The 24,093-nt window shown below is 35.6% G+C and overlaps 1 protein-coding gene across 2 annotated transcripts in view; it reads right to left on the reverse strand.

Annotated features, from left to right (window-relative positions):
- Positions 1–24,093, reverse strand: part of LOC150086128 (trafficking protein particle complex subunit 13) — a 123,106-nt gene that overhangs the window by 37,163 nt on the left and 61,850 nt on the right. For both annotated transcript variants that reach the window (XM_090374419.1, XM_090374420.1), the window contains exons 7-9: positions 19,524–19,654; positions 12,769–12,973; positions 10,934–11,034 (exon numbers count right to left, since the gene is read on the reverse strand). In XM_090374419.1, coding sequence (XP_090230545.1) covers positions 10,934–11,034; positions 12,769–12,973; positions 19,524–19,654 — 437 coding nt within the window. The remainder of the gene's footprint in view (positions 1–10,933; positions 11,035–12,768; positions 12,974–19,523; positions 19,655–24,093) is intronic.

Below are 24,093 nucleotides of genomic sequence, written 5' to 3' on the forward strand. Positions count from 1 at the left end.
AGGCCAGGTTCATACTAAGTTTACCTTTTAACAGCATTTGCACTGTTTTTTTTTCTCTTGATATTTACAGTCCATACTTCAGAGTCTAATTCTGGAGTGCATTTAAAGCAATTTCAGCCAACTTTTCTATTTGAGATCTTGCATTCCCTTTTACTGTTAAGACAAGATCATCAGCATATGCGATTTTATCAACACTAACCAACTCCAAATTTAAATATTCATCAAACACAATGTTCCATGCAAAGGGACCCACCACCAAGCCTTGTGGACAACCTTTATATACATTCTTCTTAATCATCTCAATATATTTTGTTCTTACTACAACCTTCACGATTCACAAAGTAATTCCCAAAAACAGAATATAACTTATTGGAACACTCAGTCTTGCCTATCCTATTCATAATGCCCTCCCACCAAAAGCACCTTTAAAATCGATAAATAAACCAAGGACATATCGTTCATCACTATCTCCCACCATCTGAACCAGTCTATATGCTGCATCTTCAGTAGAGCAACCTTTTTTAAACCCATACTGATTTTTAGATGCTAGACATTTATTTTCATATCTAATCATTATACGGTTCATACATAACTGTTCATATGTTTTTGCCAGAACATATAGGAGCAATGGGACAATATGCCCTGGTTTCATTTAGCATTCTATCCGTGCTTTTAATCAATAATATTATTTGTGCAATCTTTCATACCGGTGGGAAAGCTCCTTGATCTAAATATTTATTATATAATTTTACATACAATTCAGAAAACATCCTGAATGTTCTCTTAAACACCTCTACCTCTATTTTGTTCAGACCCGGCGATTTGCCATCCTTTGCACGGTCTACTGCGTTACTAACCTCCAAAATCGTAAAAGGCTCATCCTCTTCACTCGAATTATATCTAGCATTTTCTGAGATCATTTGTCTTTGCATTATACTTTCCTGATCATCATTATCTGGGAAGAGTTCCCCCAAGATCCCATTCACAGAATCTTTCCAAGTCAATGTTTCATTATCATCACTTGTATAAGATATTTTTCCTAAGTGCTTTTTATTATTTAAAATTTTAAATACCGAATTCCAAGGGTCCCTCGATCCTTGCTCTCCCACATACTCCCCCATTTAATTATCTTAGTTTTGGAGACAGCACGAACGAAGCCGACCGGGCTAGCCGGGTGGGTAAAGTGCCTACCTGGCAACCCAAAGGTTGTGGGTTCGAATCCCGCCTCGTGCTTGGATCAAAGTACTGCAAAAACCTTGGGAGGTGTATTATGGCCACAGAAGCCAATGTGCCAACAACTACAAAAAAAAAAAAACACGAACGAAGTCACGCCTTAAACTTCTATATTATTCTCTCACATAAATCTGAATCACCAAATCTTAATCTTTGAAACTGACGCCTCTTCTTAAACATTTCTTTTCTTTTCCAACCTAATTCTTCAGTCCACCAAAACATAGGACGATTAACAGATTTCATAGTCTTTGTACTCTTTTTACATGATCTCTGTATAAACTCAGTTAATTTATTCACAAATTGTTCTGATGTTAAATCATCCCACTCAATTAACGAAACACTATTCCTAAATTCATTGTCAAATCTTGACCACATCGCACTTTTTAATCTAAATCTATCAATATCACAATATCCTCTTGTATTATTACAATTTTCTATTGCGAAGGAGTTGCCATTATGGTTAATTGTACTACAGTTTTCTTGAACCATCCAATTTCTAATATTACGTATCACAGAATATGTTGCAAGAGTTATATCTATATATGACTGCCCATGTATTGATGAATAGATAGGCAGATGTCCAGCCACATTCACTATCTCCACTTGAGAAGCAGCAATGAATTCCTCCAGCAATACTCCTCTTTCATCAGACACATCACTACCCCACAGTGGAGATTTAGAATTAGAATCTGCTGCGACCACCAAGCCACACAATCCAACAACCCTGCATAATCTCTCCAAATAATTAATATATATTTCTGTATCTTCTGAAGGTGGACAATAAACAGTTGCTAAATACACTCTTCCAAAGCTGCCTATAATTTCGCAACACAACCAGTTTTCCTGGCATAATGACACAATCTTTGTAACAACCCTTATCCTTTATTATAATAGCAGTCTTTGGATTACCACCTTCAGATATGATACGATATCTTTGAGGATATCCTCTAATTTCACCATTTACAGAGTACGGCTCCTACAGTAAGGCAATCGCAACATCATCCTTTTCCATTACATAATTCATCTGAGCAGCAACGGCTTTTGCTCGTTGCGCATTTATCTGTAATATTTTTGTATAACTACCCATAATTCATTCTCTTTTTGTAATTTTGTAATGCCTTATTGTACTCTGGACAGCTCCTATCCACTGCCACAACATCCTTTTTCTTACAATTAATACAAACTGGTTCCTTATTTCGATCATTACAATCCTTAAATGTATGACCAGATTTAGCATAGTTGCCACACAACATCTCCCTCTTACAGTACTTGGCAACATAGCCAAAATCAAGACATTTATAGCATTGTGTTATTGAATATATTTCTTTAAACTTACAGGATGACCATTGAGCAAACAAATGAGTCCTATCACGTAACAAACTCCACGTTTCCCCTGTAATCTGTGCACTACACAATTATTTAACTGAGTTTTCTTATTCCTATTTACAGTCAAAATTTCAACACTTTCTTGAAACTTCTTTTCACTGATTTTAAGTTCTTTAAAGTTCTTTATCCACAACTGACTCTTTAGTTCGTTCTCATCAACATCTTGTTCCACATTGAGGAGAACTATTCTTGGATATATTTCCTTTGGAATACCATATTTCAGTCCCAATTCCAGGATTTTTGTACATGTCTTTATCTTCACCAGATCCTCAATTGTATCCGCCTCTATCAACACACCCCAATCTTATATCGGTCGAATATTCCTTACTTTTACGGTGTTTAACATGGGTCTAACTTCTTTTAAAATATCCGATTTGACTTCGTCACTTGTCTTATGTCTATTAGTTACAGTTTTTATTAACATCAACCTTAGGTGCTTGTTTCAGACATCACTCCTTTTTTTATAACTGTTGGATACAAAATTCAAATCCATATTCATATCCATCTGTTTCTATTGGTACATTTACTACCTCATTCTTCTTTTTTCTTTTCTTACTTTTTTCTTTTGCAATTTGTTCACTCCATCCGATATTACTTCTCCTTGCTTCCATTACTTTTTTCTTGACCTTTTCTGCAAATCCTGCGACGGACCCAGCAAAGACATAGAACTTGTTTTAACTGGAGTTCTCTTCAATGCTTTACCTGAGAAGACTTCTATTTCAGTTAATTCCTGCGCTTGAGAAAGAATCTCCTGCATCAGTTCCTCACACTCATCTTCTGTGACCTCGCGCGTTGCTGCCCACAACTATCCTTCACTAGAAGACATTATATGTATATTATAAAATTCACTTTATACAATTAAAAATTGATTGTCAAAAACAACAGACAATAAACTATTTACAATATTTACAAAATAAATATTGTGAGAGAGCAACGAGTACAGGACCCAAGACTCAGCTTAATGGAACAAAATGCTAAAAAACCAAGGAAATCTATCCATAGTAACTAAAAATACTCACGGACCAAGTGAAATGAGCAGCGGGTCCCAGGGACAACTCCTAGTCAACCTAGGCTTAACAGCAAATTTTGAGGGCAGGGAAATGCACCAAAAACCTCAAGAGAGGAAAAATACACCCCTTCCTGAGTTTGAAAAAATTCAGAACAAAATTAACAAGAAACCTCATCCCTCTACGTTCAAGCTCAATTTAGCCAGGTAGGGGATTCACCGCCACCTGCCCACCCCGAACCATGCAGAGGTGTGAGCTTTGGCACTATAGGCTGTCAGCCTTAAGCACATGGAAAGAACAAATAACTCCTGTAAATCTTACAGAAATTGGCACTCTTACAATCAGCAAGAAAACTTTCCGAAATGCCCCGGCGTCACCCCCGGAACTGATAATCAGGTGAAGTCAAGTGAACCTATTTCGGCAAAGTCCGGTCAGTCTGTGACAGCCAAATACTCTGCTTGCACCTTCACAATGGTACCATTAATAACTCTGGGTATAACCTCCATGTGCATGTCCTTCAGGACATGCACATGGGGGTTATACCCAGAATATGTCCACAAGGTGAGAACCAACGTAAGCAGGGGTCGAGGTGTGACACACACACCACATGGAGGACTACTGCCCTTCTGCGTTAACCAGGCAATACTAGGTGACAGATGACTCTCATCAACCAGTGCAATAACACCACTTTGCTTATTTGAGGCCTGAAGGGGTGGAACCCATGTTTAGTCTCCTGAACAAAGCTCTGGCAACCACCCCCCCATCTTTTCCACCATGCAATATGATTGATGTCTTTTGAGGTTATGACGGACATCATGACAAGATCCAATCTTCCTTACATTTTGAAAGTACAGCACTAAAACTGTTTGCAGGCTAACCACTAGATAGTCTGCTGGTGGTAACTCTCTAGAAGGCTTCTGGACCTGCTAGTGCATTATCTTGCTGCCTCTACTCTGCCAAATAGTGACCGGAGGGAGTCCAACTAGTGTATAAGTGGGAGCATTATCGAGGCCATGTCCAAAAATTTCATTACTTCATATAGCATGTCCTCGCCACCTCTTCTCACTTCTGAATACACCATGAATTATCAAATTAATAGAAGAAACTTATCTGCATAAAGATCTAAAGCTCCCAAACAATTCTTCGTTCATTTAACAAATATACATGGTCTCGGTCTAATCTCAATGACGTCCATTTCTGCTTACAGTCTACCAAACTCCATGTACTTTTTCTAACAGAGTCCCAGTTATTGGCTGATTCAACCACTGCTCATCTCAGTTGTCTGAATTATTAGCTGTATGATTCCTTTCGCTTCAAGGGTGGTACTTGTGCATACATTCATTCTGATATTCCCTGTCAGAGACTTAGTAATTTGGAATTTCCTCTTATCGATCTTCTCTGGCTTAAAATCTCTCTCTCTCTCTCTCTCTACCATATTCTGTCAAATTCATATGTTGCCTCTATCATTCTCTCAACTCCACTAATCACTTGGAACTCTGACTTACTCTCTTTCAAACTTGACTCTCTTCAGTCCAAATTCGCTAACAGTGAGGTAATTTTCCTTGGTGATTTTAATGTTCACAACTCCAGCTGGCTTTATTTTTTAGACACATGGACCCAGCTGATCGAGATGCTGAGGTTTTTGCAATTACAGATTGTTCATTTACTTACCAGAATAACAGACAATTCTAACACCGCAGCCAACATGCTTGACCTTTTTCTCACAAACAACCATTCATACAGAGTCGAGGTAAGTGGTCACTAGGCACCCCAGATCACAGCTCAGTGATGATCTCTTCTCCAATGGAGCCTTTCTCAACCTCATGTTGTTTGGCATTAAAAGAATGAAAAATGAAATGATCTACAAGATTTCTTTTCCTTGGTCAGACTACTGTTTCAGATCTTTCGATGCCATCATTTGCTCAGATCGCATCAGTGAAATCATTCTTGTAGGAATGGAATCCTTTACTCCACCTTAAAATCTTACCCTATATCTAAACCTTGGTTTTTCAATAAATGTGCTAAGGCTGTTCAAGAGAAGAATGTTGTATATCGTAACCGGCTTGTTTCCAAATCTCCAGGTTAATTTTCTGCCTACACCAAAACTCGTAACTATTGTAAAGCAGTTATTAATCAGACCAAACTATATTTCGAACAGGCTAAGAGTAGAAAACTTGCTTCTTGTGCAAATATTAGTCGAGCACTCTGGTCTCTTGACAAAGCTATTGGCCACAACTTTTGCCCATCTCTATTCCCACCTCAGTCAAAAATAAATGGTTCTATTACCACTTCAGCCAAAGCTAAAGCTGACCTGCTAGCATCTTATTTTTCTTCCAACTTGTGTATTGATGATCTTGGTAAACCACCTCCCACCATTCCCAGCACACTCCATTCAATCCCTCCTATGGTCTTCCATCAGAAGGGTTCTGATCAATCTTGATGCTAAGGAAGCTGCAGGACCTGATGATATTTCTCCACTAGTTCTTAAAACCTGTGCTCCTGAATTTACTCCTATTCTGTCACCTTTCTTATTCCAAAGGTGTTTTTTCTTCTGCTTGGAAATTTGCTTATATCCAGCCAGTTCCTAAAAAAGGTGACAACTCCCTCCCATCCAATTATCGTCCCATTGCACTTACTTCTACTCTTTCTAAAATAATGGAGAAATCAATCAACTACCAACTGTTATTTTATCTAGAGACCTGCCATGTGATCAACAAATGCCAGTATGGATTCTGTCAATGTCAATCCACTGGTGATATTCTGGCTTATGCTACTCTTCTGTGGACAAACTCAATGGGAAAGTTTAGTGAAACTTAAGCAGTTACTATTGACATTTCAAAAGCTTTTGATCGAGTTCGGCATAAAGGTCTTCTAAATTAGCTTCCATCTGATGGTTTGCCAACTGTTTTTTGTAATTGTGTATCCAGTTTTCTCTCTGACCGCTTACTGTAGATGATGGTAGATGAATCTGTCTTCTAACTTCTTCACTAATGCTGGTTTTCCCTAAGGTTCAGTTCTTTCTCCCACTCTTCCTCTTGTACATTAATGACCTTCTTCCATTGATTGGAAATCTTATCCATAGTTCTGCTAATGATAGCACTTAGCAATCCATCTTCCAGTACGAGAAACCTTGCCCTGCACAAACAGCTTCAACTTCTCAAATATCCACTACCAATTCTTTAAATGCTTATCTCCAGTGGGGCAAACTAGTTGATTTCAATCCTTCTAAAACTCAGTCCTGTTTTATATCTCGCAAAAAGGATTCCTCTGCTCATCTTCGATGACACTCTGATTTCTAGGCAAGGTCATATATCTCTACTGGAGATTATCCTGACTTCTATTCTCTCTTGGCATAAGCACATTACAAATATTGCTTCCTCTGCATCTAAAAAACTGGATTTTCTCTTTCGCTCTCAGCATTGCTTTTCTTCCAAACAGCTGTTCAGTCTTCTGTACAAATTAGAAATCTGCCCAACCATGGAATATTGTTCCCACATCTGAAGCGGTGCCCCCAATACCTCTCTCAGTCTTCTAGATTTCATTCAAAAGAGGACAGTTAGGCTAATTAATGACTCATCTCTATCAGAGTCTCTCCACTCTGTCTCATAAACATTGTTTCGGCTGTATGCCTTTTCTCTAGATACTTCCACAGGCCACGTTCTTCTGAATTTGCTTCTATAATTCTCACTTTCTCTTCCAAAGCAGTCCAAACACATGCCAATCACGCAACATCCTTTTACTGTCCAAATTGAAACTCACAGATCCAACTTTTCTTCTTCCTACTGATTCATTCAACTTCCATTTTCTGGAAAAACCTTCCTCCGTACATATTTCCTGAAAATTACAATCTACAGAAACTGAAGTCTAATGTCAACAAGTAGGTCCTTTCATCTCAACCTTCAGTCCATGCACAGCACCAAGCTTCTAATAGTTCTCGTGTTTGGGATTTTTATAAAATAAAAAAAATATATATATATATATATATATATATAGAAAAGCTAAGTATAAAATTTCATCAAAATCCATCCACTGGGTCAAGTTATTACATGAAACAGATGGACAAAGAAATAATAATTGCTGGATTTCTATTGGTTTGATCTTAATGAAATTTGGAATAGCATAACAATTTTTTCTAAATGAGTCAAATATAAAATTTTACGAAAATCTATCCAATTAGGAGTTGTTACCTGCGGCCTAATGGACATAATAAAGATTGTTTGTTTGTTATTTGGTTTTTAGGAACATTAACAACTACGGCCTTATTGCTCCGGGGATATGCGGTGGTCATTCTCTGACCTTTCCGCATCCTCCATATTTGGTGGTCACGGGCTTGAACCTCGGTCTAATCAAGAAACGTGTGCTACGAACTGCTGCTCCTACCCACCTGGCTACGGAGGGGCCCATAGTGAAGACAATAGAAACATTACACATATGATAACTTGCCTAAAAATTAGGATGCAAGATGAGCTTGAGGATTCATATCTTATACTTTTACCAATGTAAGGAACAGGGTGAACATTACTGCCAACTTTTGACTTTTAAAAATCTGGATATCACGCTGAAAAACAAGACAGTTTTAGTAAAATAAAAAGGAGGAAAACTGATTTTTTGGAAAAAGCAAGATATGTTTTAAAGTTAAATTTCACTGACAACATACACATTTTATATGAAAATATAGACATAGAATAATTTATGTATAGCTTGCTTTCATATGTTTTCTTATGTAATAAATTAATATTCATTAATTCCTGCCTCAGATAGCAAACAAACTGAATGAGTATTTTGCATCTACATTCACACATGAGGTTTATTAAGGTTTGAAAATGGCAGAAGGTTATCAAATTGTAGCAGGATACTTAATGATTTTGTAATAACTGAGAGTAAAGTGGAGGAGAAATTGTTGAAGTTAAACATAAGAAAAGCACCTGGGGTGGATGGGATTTATCCAGTTGTATTAAAGGAGGCGACAAAGCAACTAAGCAATCCCTTAGCCATAATTATGAGAGCATCCTTGAACTCAGGGGAGGTTCCCATGGACTGGAGATTTGCAAATGTATCCCCAATTCATAAAGGGGGATCGAAGGGTGACACGAGTAATTACAGACCAGTTAGTTTAACTTCTGTTCCAGGTAAAATAATGGAGTCACTGGTTAAAGATGCATTGTAGGATCATCTAGACAAGACTGCAGCAATAATTCAGACACAGCATGGGTTTGTTACAGGAAAGTCTTGTCTGACAAATTTGATAGGATATTATGATGTGGTTACATATCATATATTTGGATTTCAGGAAAGTTTTTGACACTGTTGCGCATGGAAAAATATTGTACAAATTGGAGTAGAAAAGGAGGTGATTGTCCCTCTGTATAAGGCAATGGTCAGGCCACGCCTTGAGTACTGCATACAGGTCTGGAGGCCTCATTTTAGGAAGGATGTAGATTTGCTTGAGCATGTACAGAGAAGGGCAACAAGTTGGTGAGGGGAATGAAGGGATCCTCTTACCAAGAGAGGCTTAAGTTCTGCAAATTGCAGTGGCTGGAGACTAGGCACCTGCACGGTGATCTGATTGAGGTGTATAAGGCCTTGAATGGGTTGAGCACGCTGAATTCTGATGGCATCCTTCCACTTGTTCAGATTACGAACCGGGGGCATAAATTCAAATTAAGAAAGGACAGATGTAGAATAGATGTGCGGAAATTTGCCTTTAGCCAGCGGGTGGTTAATTTCTGGAACAAACTTCCATATGTTGTTGTGGAAGTTGATAGGCTGAATAAATTTAAGGAGGAACTGGACAGGCAATTGGAGGGAATGGTGTGATTTTTTTTTTTTTTTTTTTTGCTGATGCTGCATAAGCTCATATACTTGCTTTCTTGCATCACATGCCACTACTACTACTACTACTACTACTACTATTCTGTCTGTGGATTTCTGTTTGGATTTTCTCTTAGACATCAAATGATTCTGACCACCTCAAGAAAGATACTGGAAATTCTGTTGGATTTTTAATTTCCTTTTGGATGTATATTCTGTTGTTGTATATGACTGCAGCTTTGACAAAATGAATATATACTGTGTCTGTCTCAGGTTGATTGAATTTGTACTGAGTTTTGTCAGTTGAGTTCAAATGCCGAATTGTTATTGCTTTATTGTAAGTAGTGGAAAGGTGTGACAATAATTGATTTATGATGTTTTGGAATTCTGCAGTGTGTGGTGTTGCAATAATTAATAGGTTGTTAAAATTTTATCGTGGCTGCAAGTGGGCAGCTGGATGTTTCCGGTTTAGTTTAAGTAATGACGAGTTAAAACTTATTTTTGGGCATTGCTAACTTAGTAGAGTGTAACTGTATATAGTAATGTATATAATTAATTATTGATTTTGTATTGTCCACTAGTACTGTCTCTCTACTTCTATTTTCTTCTTTTCAGGGATGCCTCTCCCTTTCATCCCCTTGCTTTCTATCCACTTTCCTACCTTACCACTTCCCATACTATTCCTTCTATTTTCCTGTTTTCCTTTCCTTGAAAATTTGGGGCTCCCAGGCTTGCACCAATAGCTCCGGTATATGTTTAAGCTAGAAAGTGGACCCTGGCATGCCTCCTCATGACCAAAGTTGGGGGAGTCAGAGGGTAGAGGACCTGGTGTCCTCTGGCTGCAAAATCGCCAGGTGCCAGCACTCAACACGACACACCTACATACATACAATTGCTGGCCTTGGCCTTATGCCTTTTCAGATGCTACAGCGGCATATAGGAGAAACTTTGAAGACCGCAATTAAACAAATGCATCTTGACTAGATCAGCATATCACATTCCATCAAGGCTCATGGGTCTTTAGCCTATGCTCCTGGTGCCAATGGATGGCAGAAGGGCACTGTCATATGTTATAAGGTGAACATGGCAATCTAACCCTGGTGATCTGTATATAGCAACCTTATAATGGTATCCAACTTTGTACAACTCCCTTCCTTTTTTGTGAAGGCATAGGTATAGATAGCCACCTTGATTCTGTATGTGCTTAGTCTGATATTGCTTATTGTTGCACCTCGCAATCTGGACTAACAACTAAACACATCTATTGCCAAGTATGTTGTCAGCCACTGTTTTATTTCGATGTTAATGACAGACTTGCAGCACAGCCTCTTTTATATCCACAACCAGAAGACTGTTGTGAAGCAATTTGTATATAGGTATATAGCCTCTGTGTAACAACCGACTGCTTTTTATACATGTTATAAGACACTAGTCTCCAGGTGTTCCATCATTCTATCCACCTCTTGTACTATCATATTAAATTTAAAAGCAGTTACCTTGAGTTGGTCACTCGACACCCTACAGAGAAACGCTTCTCTAGAATAACGATGCTAGGTATTTCTTCAACAGTGATTCTAATATCCCCATAACCTGGAGCCTGTCAAAATACATATGATCAAGAATTTACTGGCCAGAGAAACTTTAACTTTATACATTTCTTTTCATAAAAATTTATACTGAAACTATACCACATACTTTAAATTTCTATGGTTGATCTCAGCACAGTCACACAATATACTGAAAGAATTCTAAGTTCAAACCTACATTTGCTGGTACAGGTTTTATGTATTCAGTATGCACCACTAAAAATCATTAAACATTCAAATTAAGACAAACATGTTAAAATACACATCTATTTTCACTGAGTTGGCTTTACAGTAGCAACACCAATACCTCAGGAAGGTATTAGGTACCTAATACCTTTTGCTCTTAATAGAGGCGCAGCACTACCACAGAACACCCTACAACTCCACAAGGTGTTGAAGGATATCCTGTGGTAGTGCTACTCATGCACTTGCACTATGTGTCTAGCAGTGCCCAGACATTGTCAGGTCATAGCATCGCAGAGATTGGATGAGGCTTTTTAGTCCAAAATCTTACACACATTAATAGAATTAAACTTCTAGAAGAATTAAATTTCTAAGAATTTTTGTAAATTCAAACTTGGATCTAATTCGAAGAATTTTGTTTTAAGGTTGATTTTATGTAAATAAATAACAATAATAAGTAAGCATTTACCAGCTATCTTTGCCATATCACCATCACAAAAGGTCACAAGAGCTTTTTTTTTTTAGGTCACAAGAACTTTTTTTTAACCTAAGTTATTTTTTGTGACTAACAAAATTCTTCAAATTAGATCTGAGTAGGATTTAAGTTTAATTCTACTAGAATTTTAAGAATTCCATAATAATAACCCTTAGTTACTGTCTTTGCAGTCACTAAAGAAGTGGAACGTTTTACTCCATTTCCAAATCAGAAATAAACAATTAAACCAACATAGGTTTGAGTGCTCTATTACCTCCAGTTTACCTACACACCATGCTGCTCAAGTAATATTTAAAATTAGAAAGCTAATGAAGCAAAACAGAAATTAGACAAATAACAAAGCTAGTTGTTTATAACACAATTCTATAATTTAATTCATTCTACACAACTGAGAGCTGGTAAGGAAGGGAATAAAAAAAAAAGAATCACTAGAAATGGAAAGGATAAAAAAAGAAGATCAGAATTAAGAAAGATAAATGAAACTAGCAGATGGAAGCAGTGGCAAGACCATTTTACAAATACGTAAATAAGAAAAAATCTTGGAGTAAACTAATATCAAATCAAAGGTAAGCAAAGCAAACAATGCGGAATGGGCATGCAAAAAGTCTAGCAGGAGGAGTGGCTAAACAGACGAAATAAAAATAAATGGGTATATATTATTATACATTTTATCTCAAGCAAGCATTTATGAAAAGGAGGCTTACTCTGACAAGGGCTAAAGCTCTAACAGAAAATAGGATAGATTAGTGAATGGAAATCTGACAGTCTAAAATTGATCGATCTGTATACTGGAACATTCTAAATTTTAATGTGACAAATTGTTTTTCTCTTTAACAATGTTAGTTTCCATCCATGTTTTCCTGCTGAAAATGCAGGACAGTAGAGATTAATAGGAATTATTTTTAAATTATTATGTCACCACATAAAGATTTAGATTACATGAATATTTAAAATGGATCTCAACTCAAAACTATGTATGAAAGTTAAATACAGCTAATTCCATCCTAACACAGGATACATTTGCAATAAAGGAGAATTTTAAAAGTATTAAAAATATAAAAATTACCATTCTTTCTAGGGGTGATGTCTGAAGTCTTCCTCTTTCTCCCATATTTGTCCTCCATACAACATCAAGCCTACCAATGCTATTCACTCCCTTTAAAAGTTTGATATTTCCTTGAGTTTCTTGCCTTGGTACAAGACAGAAAAGATACTGACGACTGTCCAAGGGATTTAAGCAATTTACTATTCCAAATACTGGATGGACAGTCCTAAGAAACATAAAAACAAGGAACATAATTTTCTAACAAATTTGCATAATGTAATTAACCTAAAGAATTTTTCCACCCTTGCTTTTGAGGGGGAAAAAGTAAGGAAAGCATTCTAATTTTTCCTCATGTTCATAACTTAATGCAAAATTACTTTTAAATAGCATTTTAAATATACTTGACAAACTACTGGCATTCACAATATGAGATATGAAAGTATTCACAATATGAGATATAATTAAAACACAACGCATTAAAACTACCTTGATAGTAGAAATGATGTGTATGCATTACCCATGCATAAGTCAACTTCTTCATGCTCTTAGGCATTTAGCCAATAAATATCTTTTAGATAAAACCACACATACTATCAGGCATCTCTCATATTGTGGGGTTATACTTCATAACTGGGTTGTCACTACTGTACCCACCCACCAAAGAGGGGCCAAAAAGCCTTGAAATGGTGCCGTCTGGGCGTTGGTATCCACCGAGAACAAGTAACAATAGACTTCTCCATAGGTGAAGTATTACTTATTCAAGGTAGTAAAATACCATGGCAACTCATTATGAAGGTATTCACAATATGAGATATAATTAAAACTACCCTGGTAGTAGAAATGATGTACATGCATTACCTATGCATAAGTCAACTCCTTCATTTTTCAGATCATTTCACAATTACTTTTTAAAATCAATTAAATCATTCAAAAGGGAAAATTAAATCAAGTGAAAATAAAGGCATTGCGCTTGTTAGATAATGCAATTGTACATCATTCTACTGAAAATTTATCACACAATGATGTTAATATCCAGTGCCTTTCCTAACTACCAATATCACCCTCAATGCAATCTACTGCATAGAAAAAAATTTTCTATACATTTTCTACTACACAGAGAGAGGAGGGGAAAAAAAATAGTTGATGAGTGGTTGGTTTTCGTAAAAATTCTAACAGAAACAAGCTGAGTCTCTCCAACAGTCTCTCTCTCCACTCTGTCTCATACACGTAACGCTTAACCCTTAGTTACTGTCTTTGCAGTCACTAAAGAAGTGGAACGTTTTACTCCATTTCCAAATCAGAAATAAACAATTAAACCAACATAGGTTTGAGTGCTCTATTACCTCCAGTTTACCTACACACCATGCCTTTTCTACAGATACTTTCATGGGTACTGTTCTTCTGAATTGGCTTCTATAATTCCCGCTCTCTCTATCAAAACTGTCTGAACACGTGCCGCCACCAGCAAACATCCATTTACTGTCCAACTTCAAACTCACATAACCAACTTTTCATCTTCCTCATTTATTCATCCAACTGCCGGTTTTCCTTCCTTCATGTGTATTTCCTGAAAATTACAGTCTACAGAAGTTCAAGTCTAATGCCAACAAATATATTCTTTTGTCTTCTCAACCTGCAACCCAAGCACGGTACTAAGTACTACAAGTTCTAATACCTCTTATGTTTGGCATTTTCAAAAAAAAAAAGCCATAAGAAGAGAAAATTAATTATAACATTAACCTGACAGTGGTGAAACTACTCCGGACAGTGTAGCTCCAAAATAATGATTCTGATTATCCTTCAGTTAATAATTAAAATCTGAAATAATTTTTTTTTAACTTCCTAAACAAACTTTTTTACTGCAATAGTTTCTGAAACGATTTTTTACAAATATGAGAACAAGAAACATGATATTCCCATAAAGATGTCTACTATTCCATGGGAAGCAAAATACATACATTTCAATTTGATGAGTTAACTGAAGAATGCTAAATTTGAATAAATATATATATATATATATATTAAGTATTTTTTTACACATAAGCAGAAATATATACAGCTAGGTTGCGATTAGTGCGACTATTGAATCCCATGAAGTAGTTGCATTATTCGAATTCGCACTATTCAAAGTTATAATTGTATGTAAAATATGGTAATTGGTTCCAGCTCAACAGAAATAGGTAATGAAAAATTTTAAACATAAGTTTTTATATGTTTATTAACAAAATATTACAGTAAAGGATAAAAAGAATATACTTATAATTTAAATTTATTATTAACAGTCATAACTGTAATTATAGAAATACAAAACAAAAGAAAGCAAAATAAAAACACAAAAAATTCTAAATATCATTCCTAAAGGTAAGCTTACGCTGATGAAAACATCTTTATTGTCTTTTGAAATATTTTAGCAGCGTAGACTACACTATTTTCTCTTTCTTTAAATCTTCGTATATATGCTGGTAGATGCAGAGTGCTTTATCCACATCTCAGCGAATTTGCATGCTTCAATCGAGGTTAGGGTCAGCATCCATAATTTTTTGCTTTACAACTCCTACAGCTTGAAAGATATCTTTGAATTCCTTGAGAATGAACTCCTTCACTTGCACATTATCTCATTCTTCGGCATCATTATCGGCTTCTTCAAATGCTCTTTGTTGATTTAAAAGTAGATCATCAGTCAATTCTTCCAAGTGTGAATTCCCGAACATCGTCATTTTCTAGTTCATCAAATCCAAGTTCTCTTCCAATATTTGTTATTTCTTCTATAACAGTTTTTTTCTTCAAAACCACCTACTATTTGCACAATGAGGCAAAATGTGCTTCCACACTCCATACGTTGTTTCCAGTTATTTGTTGCCAAGCATGCTGAATATTTTCTATTGCATGTCTGATGTTATAATTTTTACAGAACTCTGTTAAGGAAATTGCATCGTCTCCTGTAGTTTTAGCAATTGCCTGTTCAAATGTTTTTCTTATGTAGTAGGCCTTAAATGTTGAGATGGTCCCTTGATCTATGGGCTGCAACAAAGATGTTGTACTTGCAGCAAAAAAATGATTTTTACATTTTCACAATGAACCGAGTGTAGTTGGATGACCTGGAGCATTATCTAAAATTAGCAGTAGTTTAAATGCGATGTTGCTTTCCTTGCAATATTTTTCAACAGCTGGGCAAAAATAGCTTGAAAACCAGTCAGTGGATACAGCTTGGTTCACCCATGCTTTCTTATTTGATCGCCAAATAACTGGAAGTGATCTATGGTTGTAGCCTCTTAGAGCACAAGGATTTGGAGACTGATAAACAAGCATCAGTTTCAATTTAAAATTGCCTTGAGCACTGCCTCCCAATAAAAGTGTTAGGCAAGCTTTAGACACTTTAAATTCAGGTTGAGTTTTTTCTTTCTTAGAAATGTAAGTTCTGGAAGGAATCCTTTTCCAGAATGAACCAGTTTCATCCACATTAAATATTTGTTGATCAGCGTATCCACCATCTTCGATTATTTTTTTAAAAACATCAGGATATTTAGATGCTGTATCCTCATCTGCACTGGCACCTCACCAGTAATTTTAATATTATGCAGCTGAACTCGATTTTTAAATCAATCAAACCAACACTCACACTAAATGTTTCTTCTACTTCATTATTTTTTTCTTTCACTCTCTTAAACAAATTTAAAGCTTTTGTCTAAATAAGGAATGCATTTTTGATTGCAATCCTCAATCCATACAGTTAAAAGACACTCCATTTCTATCATAGTAATACTTCTATTCCTTGTAGATGTTTGCAAACCATAAAAAGCTGATGCAATTTTACATTTTTCTTTTATTTCCCCTGTGTGTTTTTTAATATTCCATACCATAGATTCAGGCATTCTGACACCTCATCCTATTTTAGAGTTGCTATGACCAAGTTCATGTCATTTGATCACATCAATTTTTTGGCCTAATCTAATAACGAGCCTCTTATTTTTTGCGCTTGCAGTGTTTTTATCTGAAGGAATCTTCCTTTTGTCCATTTTGTTAAGGGCACTTCTTAAAACGATTAAAACAAATCACGAAAACTAATGTATATTACGACAGGTAGTGGCACATGCACACACAAAGGGAAACAAGTGTAGCAGCGTCTAATGTGAGACTAGCACAGCTAGCCTCACATTAACTGATTTTGGTTCGCATTAAACGTGACCTGGTATCGTTATACAATTCGGACTAAATCGAATATTGCATTATTCAAACTCGCATTAATTATGACTTAGCTGTATATGCATGCACACACTTCAAATTTCACATACTTAATAGTCCTTTCAAAGGGAAAATGAATGAGGCTTACACCCATGTTTATATTTCATGTCCACAATGTTCTTATATTAATTTTCGGTATAAGTAATATTTGTCTTGATTTTTTGAAAATAAAAGATGTAAAACAGTTTTTTTTGTAATTTAGAAATAAAAAGTTACAAACAATAATAATTACAATCCATTCAAAAGAGATTAAAAATACCGGCAAACCCAAAACACTTTTTATAGAAATTAAAAAGAAATGTGTGCACCTATCTGGTGAAATTCCACATGTTTGCTACACTTTGGGGCACCACCACTAGGTTACAAAGCCATTTGCAACTGGATCACAAGTTGGAATGAAGTAAAGCAGAAGTGGGATGCAACAATAACTAACTACATGAAAAAAAGCTATTAAATAATGTTGATGGAAACAAAGATAAGTGTTGCACAACAGTAGTGAAAATGATATTAATCTGAGAGATTTAAGAATTTGTCTAAAAGAAAATGCTTGATATCATTTAGTAACAGAAGCAAAAATAGCAAGAGCAGTTTAAGCATTAAAGATCTGTGGGTGAAGTAAAGTTTTTGTTGCAGACTTTTAGGTACATAAGCAAACTTAGACCTTACTGAACTATATGTATATATGTTTTGTGGTTGAGTTGCCTGTTTGCTGGATGAAAAACCAGAGTTTTTATAGAAACCATGCAAAACCCTCGCCTGAGATTGAGTAACTCAGCCACATTATGAAAAAGGCCCATAAAAATTCCTCAAATCATTGATGGGCAAGCCTGAGCCATTTCCACCTGGTGTGGGAAGAATGGTGCTTATGGGCTCACATCTGATGAGTATGGGCTTGGCACACCCAGGGTCCTGAGCTGGATATCATCATCCTTCTCTTTCTTGGTGTTTCGCCTTCTACTTCTCTCTCTCTGGGTAACTCAAATTTTTTTTTGGCTGGTGTAGCATAAGATTCAGGCTTCCTTGCACCACATGGCTAATAATAATAATAATATGGACTGTGCTATACCTGCAAGGGTAAGTAAAAAGTAAAAAAAAAAATAAAATAAATAAAGAAGAAAGTTAAATTGTATAAAGCTAGAAATTATTCCATGCTTATTAAATTTGCTAATTCTGACAGGGAATTTGAAATATATTTTTATGCTTTAAATGAAATATCAATTCAATATGGCCGTCAGTCTACATAAACTTTTTTGGTGACTTATACAAAAGAATTTTGCTCAAACATCATATAGAAACTTAAGCACTGGAAAAAATGTATCAAGTTAAGGTGAGCACATGTAGAAAAAGTGCTACATCAAATTAAAAACTTTTTTTAATCTACAAGTGCATTTTTTAATTTTTCTCTCCATCCTTCAAAAGTTCAAATAAGAGGCATTACTTTTCAGCCCACACTTGTATTTAAATTAAAGTTAACAGTATTTATCTTATGCATTCAAAAATTCATTTGGTAGCTTGCTTCTGCACTATAAGTTCAATGTACTAATGAGTGCATTCTACATTTAGTGGCCAGTGAACTTTCAATTGCCCCAGATGAACACTATGATTTACAAACCAACAATAAAAAATCGAATGATCACCAAGTACAAAACATTCTCATTCATACACTGAGTGCATAGTGGAGAAGCAAGTAACAATTACTGAGTTTACTGCTAAAGCCAGTACAGTATTACACTGAGATAAGAAAGCTTTTACTTCTAATATATAAACACTGCACACTCTCAGCAGCTTGACAGCACAGTACCAAGCAGCTCTTCAACTCCTAATGACATAAGCATAAACTCTTCATGACATTTTTTATCCTGTTTTTTTTTTTTCATTACTCTATTTTCACTCTGTATTTAATGCTGTTATAAGCCATAACTGGAAGATCAGAAATTTTTCCAGTTTTTGTTTCTCAATTTCTCTATATGACTAACTTTTATTCTATATGCAGGATATGTTGTTGGTAAAATGTGGAATGAGAAGCATGCCATTGAGAAACATTAGTGAGCAGAAGATGGGTGTCATACGATAAATTATAATCAGTGGCACTTGATTTTTTTTAATGGAACATTATTAAAGTGATTTTGTTGTAATCATTGGGCAACTTCATCATACTTCATTTTCTCAATTGCAAGCTTCTAATTTCCAAATTTTAGCCAATAGTCAAAAGGGATAAAAGAATAAATTTAATTGAAATAAATTAATATTTTAATTAAATATTTTAATAAATTAATTAATATTTGATAAAGTTAATAATTTAATATATTAATCACGTAGATAAACTGGCAAAAGTAGGCACTGGACATTGCCAACTGATCAAGCTACCAATGCATTCCCTGTTTACTTGTATATAGATTTTGACATTTAATTCAACAATTCATCCTTCTTTAGATTTCTGTCCAAAAAATTTATCTTATTAGTTAAATAAACCATTCTTTCTGAATTTACATGTACAGAAATTCTGAAAAGGAAATAAAAGCATTTATTATTACCCATTCTTATCTTCCACTGTATTTAACTGCCTTGCAGTAAAATGAGCTGATGGCTCGAGAGAAACTTTTTCAAGACACATTGGAGATGATGTGATATTCTGTAGCTGAGCTTCGAGATATACTTCATCAGACTGCAGTATTTAAGTTTAATGCACAATATTATTATCGTGATGCATATTATAATACTGAAATTAATAATCATATAACTTTCAACAAAATTGAAATCATTAATCATGTTATATTTTAACTTTAACAAACTTGAAATCATTAATAATATCAGTCTTTATTAATAGTACTTTTCAAAATACCAATTCCAAAATGTCCATGACTAAAAGTCAATCCTATAAAATTAAAATAATAATTCACAGTTTAAAGAATACTTTGAAACTGAGACATGGTATTTGTAAAATACTATTTCTCTATATATTTATCTTCTGTAGAGCAATCTGCAATGCTGTATAGGGCTGAAATCTTGGCATTGGCCACTGCAACTTTACTACAACATCTGCAGTCAGTTAAATTCTGATTACTGAGCTTATATATATATATATATATACAGTAAACACCCGCTATTCGCGGTATCTGTATTCGCGGTTTCGCATATTCATGGTCGCTGATTTAATATAAAATGAAACCAAAAAAAAAATGTGAATTTTAAAGCGCCATGAACATTTTCCACCACAAAAAACATAGGCGTGGCTAAAATTATCTTTCCCGGTCAAAACAGTGCTCAGTGGGTGGGGGGAGGGGGTGACAAAATCGCGAGCGTGGATATTTCTCGCTAATACTTGTTCAGTATGTGTTATGCGCTTGTCATGGAAGGTTTCGCCGTTTGCTTTTAATTTATATGCTTATAACTTGAATAAATTTATCAATTTATAAATTGATATGCTTACAACAGTGATAAATCTACCGTTTTGCAGTGTAAAACAGACTTTTTCGAGCGTGTTAACGGAAGAAAGTGACTTTATTTGGACAAGTTCTTTCTAACCCGTACAAAAATATTGCTACGAATAACAAGGGAAATGCGAATGTGAAATTATCAAAGAAGGTGATGACATTGGCAAATAAAATTGAGTTATTAGACAAAATTTCTAATGGTGAAAGTGTCTTCTCAGTGGCAAAACATTATAAAATCAATGAGTGAACAGTACGATCAATCAAGATATCGGAAGAAAAAAATCCGCTGTAGTGTCCGTGAAAACGTGCTAATTGTTTTGGAAAAAGCTTTAAATCTGTGGATAGAAGACCGAACTCAAAATAAAATTCCGTTAAGTTCACTCATCATTCGTGAAAAGGCAAAACTCCTTTATCAACACTTTAGCAAAACTGGTGATAGCACTGGCGGGATAAGTTTTTAAGCTAGCAAAGGCGCTGGTTTGAAATTTCTAATAAATATTACATTTAATATTAAATTGTTTCTTATTTTCATTTCGATGCCATATGCTTGCATTTCACTATGTACTGTCGTCTATGTACATAGTTATATTATGAAGGTACATATAATACATACATAGACAAAATTTTAGACTAGTTTTTCTTATATATTTCATACTTTGGAACGGAACCCCTTTATTACTATGGGAGCCATAACTCAGTATTCGTGGCATTTCTCAGGAACGTAACCCCCCACAAATAGCGGGGGGTTTACTGTATTTCTATATAGTAATAAATATGAGTTACACGACAGCCAAAAGCAAAGATAGCCGAAATATGAATAAAAGAAATAATTAAAAAAATAGTGACCTGTAAAATAAAATAGATTACATGAAAATAAAGGTAATGGTAGATGGCATCAGTTAAGGGTGGGCAAATTTGGATATGGTTCAAAAAGGGGAAATAAAGCAAAAATGCAATTAAATCTGATGTCAGCAAAGAAAAAAGTTGATACATGATCAGTTATTTCATCATGAGACTACTACACCTGGCCATGTATCAAAAGACTGTGTTTCTATACTTGCCCAAAACCGAGTAGGAGAAGAAATTTTTGAAAATAAAGCACATAAGATCAAAAAGCAATACATCTCACAAAGTATGAACAAGGTAGTCCCTATCCAGTGTTTGTAAAGAAGTCATGGTAAAATTAACTGGATACAAAATTATTTTAAGTACAATAAGAATAGAAGCAAACGATAAAAAGCTAATGCCAATACCAAATGCCAACGTAATGAAAGTTAAAAAGTAGATCTAAAATCGGAAATTAAAAGCATTAAAAATTTGGAAGTCTATACCTGAGATACAGAGAAGAAAGGGTAGGAAATCACATTGTAAAAACAGGTGATGTGGGCAAGAAGGTGATTCTTGCACAACTTCTATTAGAATAAGTAGCGACCTGGAGCAAGGGGTATTGGGGGTTTCAGGGACGGATGACAGTCATCCTGAATTAGGTGGGTATATGGGATGTGTTAGGGTAACTAGGAATAGGAGCATGTGCATGTATACCAATGCTAGAAGTATAGTAAATAAATTTGATGAATTTGAAGTGTTGGTCAAGACATCAAAGGCAGATATTCTTGGGATAGCAGAGACGTGGCGTCACACAGATATAAGGAATGCAGAACTGGAATTTGGGGAGTACAATGTGTACAGAAAGGATAGACAGGATAGAAAGGGAGGAGGTGTTATGCTGTTAATTAAGAAAAACATAAAATCAAAAGAAGTGCACCCAGTTGATATAGATGAAATGCACTGTTGAGTCAGTTTGGTGTGACATAAGCACTGCGAAAGCAAAAATAAGAGTAGGAGTGTGTTGTAGGCCTAATGACTCGAATGAGTACAATGAACAATTATACAGAGAAATAGAGTGGGCCAGTAAATCAGAATATCTTATAATGGGGGATTTTAACTTCTCAGATATCGATTGGAACTTGTGGGTTGGTCACTCACACACTAGTCAGACTTTTGTGGATTTATTGGATGATTGTTTTCTTCAGCAGCATGTTCGAGAGGCAACCAGAGAGAGTAATACTCTTGATCTGGTTATCAGCAGTGATCATTCGTGTATTAAGAATTTGCAGATAAAGGAAACACTAGGTGGCAGTGATCACAGTGTACTGATGTGGGATTTACTTAAAGATATAATTACCATCAGAGGTAAAGGAAAGGGTTTTTGCTTCCGTAAAGGTGAGTACAGTGGTCTCAGACAGTTTTTAAATTCTGTACAGTGGGATCAACTGACGAAGTTACCAACAGTAAATTCTAAGTGGGAAGCATTCAAGGAATTAATCGTGGATGCCACTAAAAGTTTCATACCAATTAAGAAATATTGTTCGAAGTTTAGGCCTAAATGGTTATCAAATGAATTAATGAGACTCGTGACAGAGAAGAAAAATGCATGGGATGCATATAAATTATCAAGCGACTCAGAAGGCTATGGCAGATATAAGCTAGTCTGTAATCAGGTCACAAAGGAGGTTAGGCAGGCGAAGGCAGATTACGAGAAAACCTTGGCAAAAGATGCTAAGATAAACAACAAGAATTTCTTTACTGATATAAACTCTAAAAGGAAGGGGATGAATCTGATTGGTCCACTTGACATCGATGGTTCGACTGTTGATGATCCTGCTCAGATAGCAAACAAACTGAATGAGTATTTTGCATCTACATTCACACATGAGGAATTATTAAGCTTTGAAAATGGCAGAAGGTTATCAAATTGTAGCAGGATACTTAATGATTTTGTAATAACTGAAAGCAAAATGGAGGAGAAATTGTTGAAGTTAAACATAAGAAAGGCACCTGGGGTGGATGAGATCTATCCAGTTATATTAAAGGAGGCGGCAAAGCAACTAAGCAAACCCTTAGCCATAATTATGAGAGCATCCTTGGACTTAGGGGAGGTTCCCACGGACTGGAGATGTGCAAATGTATCTCCAATTCACAAAGGGGGATCGAATGGGGACATGAGTAATTACAGACCAGTTAGTTTAACTTCTGTTCGGGGTAAAATAATGGAGTCACTGGTTAAAGATGCATTGCAGAATCATCTAGACAAGACTGCAGCAATAATTCAGACACAGCATGGGTTTGTTAAGGGAAAGTCTTGTCTGAAAAATTTGACAGGATATTATGATGTGGTTACAAAGGAACTGGATGCGAAAAATAATTTTGATATCATATATTTGGATTTCAGCAAAGCTTTTGACACTGTTTCGCATGAAAGACTATTGTACAAATTGGAGCAGAATGGTATTAAGGGTAAGTTGCTACAATGGATAAAAGGATGGTGAAGTGGGAGAAGACAGAGGGTAGTAATCAATGGGTGCTATTCTTCATGGACTAATGTTATTAGTGGAGTCCCACAGGGTTCAGTGTTGGGTCCACTGTTGTTTTGTATATTTATCAATGATATTGATGAAGGTATATCAGGCTTAATGTCGAAGTTTGCAGATGATACAAAGGTTAGCAGGGTTGTTAATGACAGTAATGGCAGTGTGCTACTGCAACAGGATCTAGATAATTTGGGCAGATGGGCTAAGAAGTGGCAACTGAAGTTTAACCTTGACAAATGCAAAGTACTGCATATGGGTAGAAGTAACCCCAGAGAAACGTAACAACTGTGTGGTACTAC

Source organism: Mastigoproctus giganteus, chromosome 5, assembly GCF_048544385.1.
Source record: "Mastigoproctus giganteus isolate SK-2022 chromosome 5, ASM4854438v1, whole genome shotgun sequence".
NCBI classification, from domain to species: Eukaryota; Metazoa; Arthropoda; class Arachnida; order Uropygi; family Thelyphonidae; genus Mastigoproctus; species Mastigoproctus giganteus.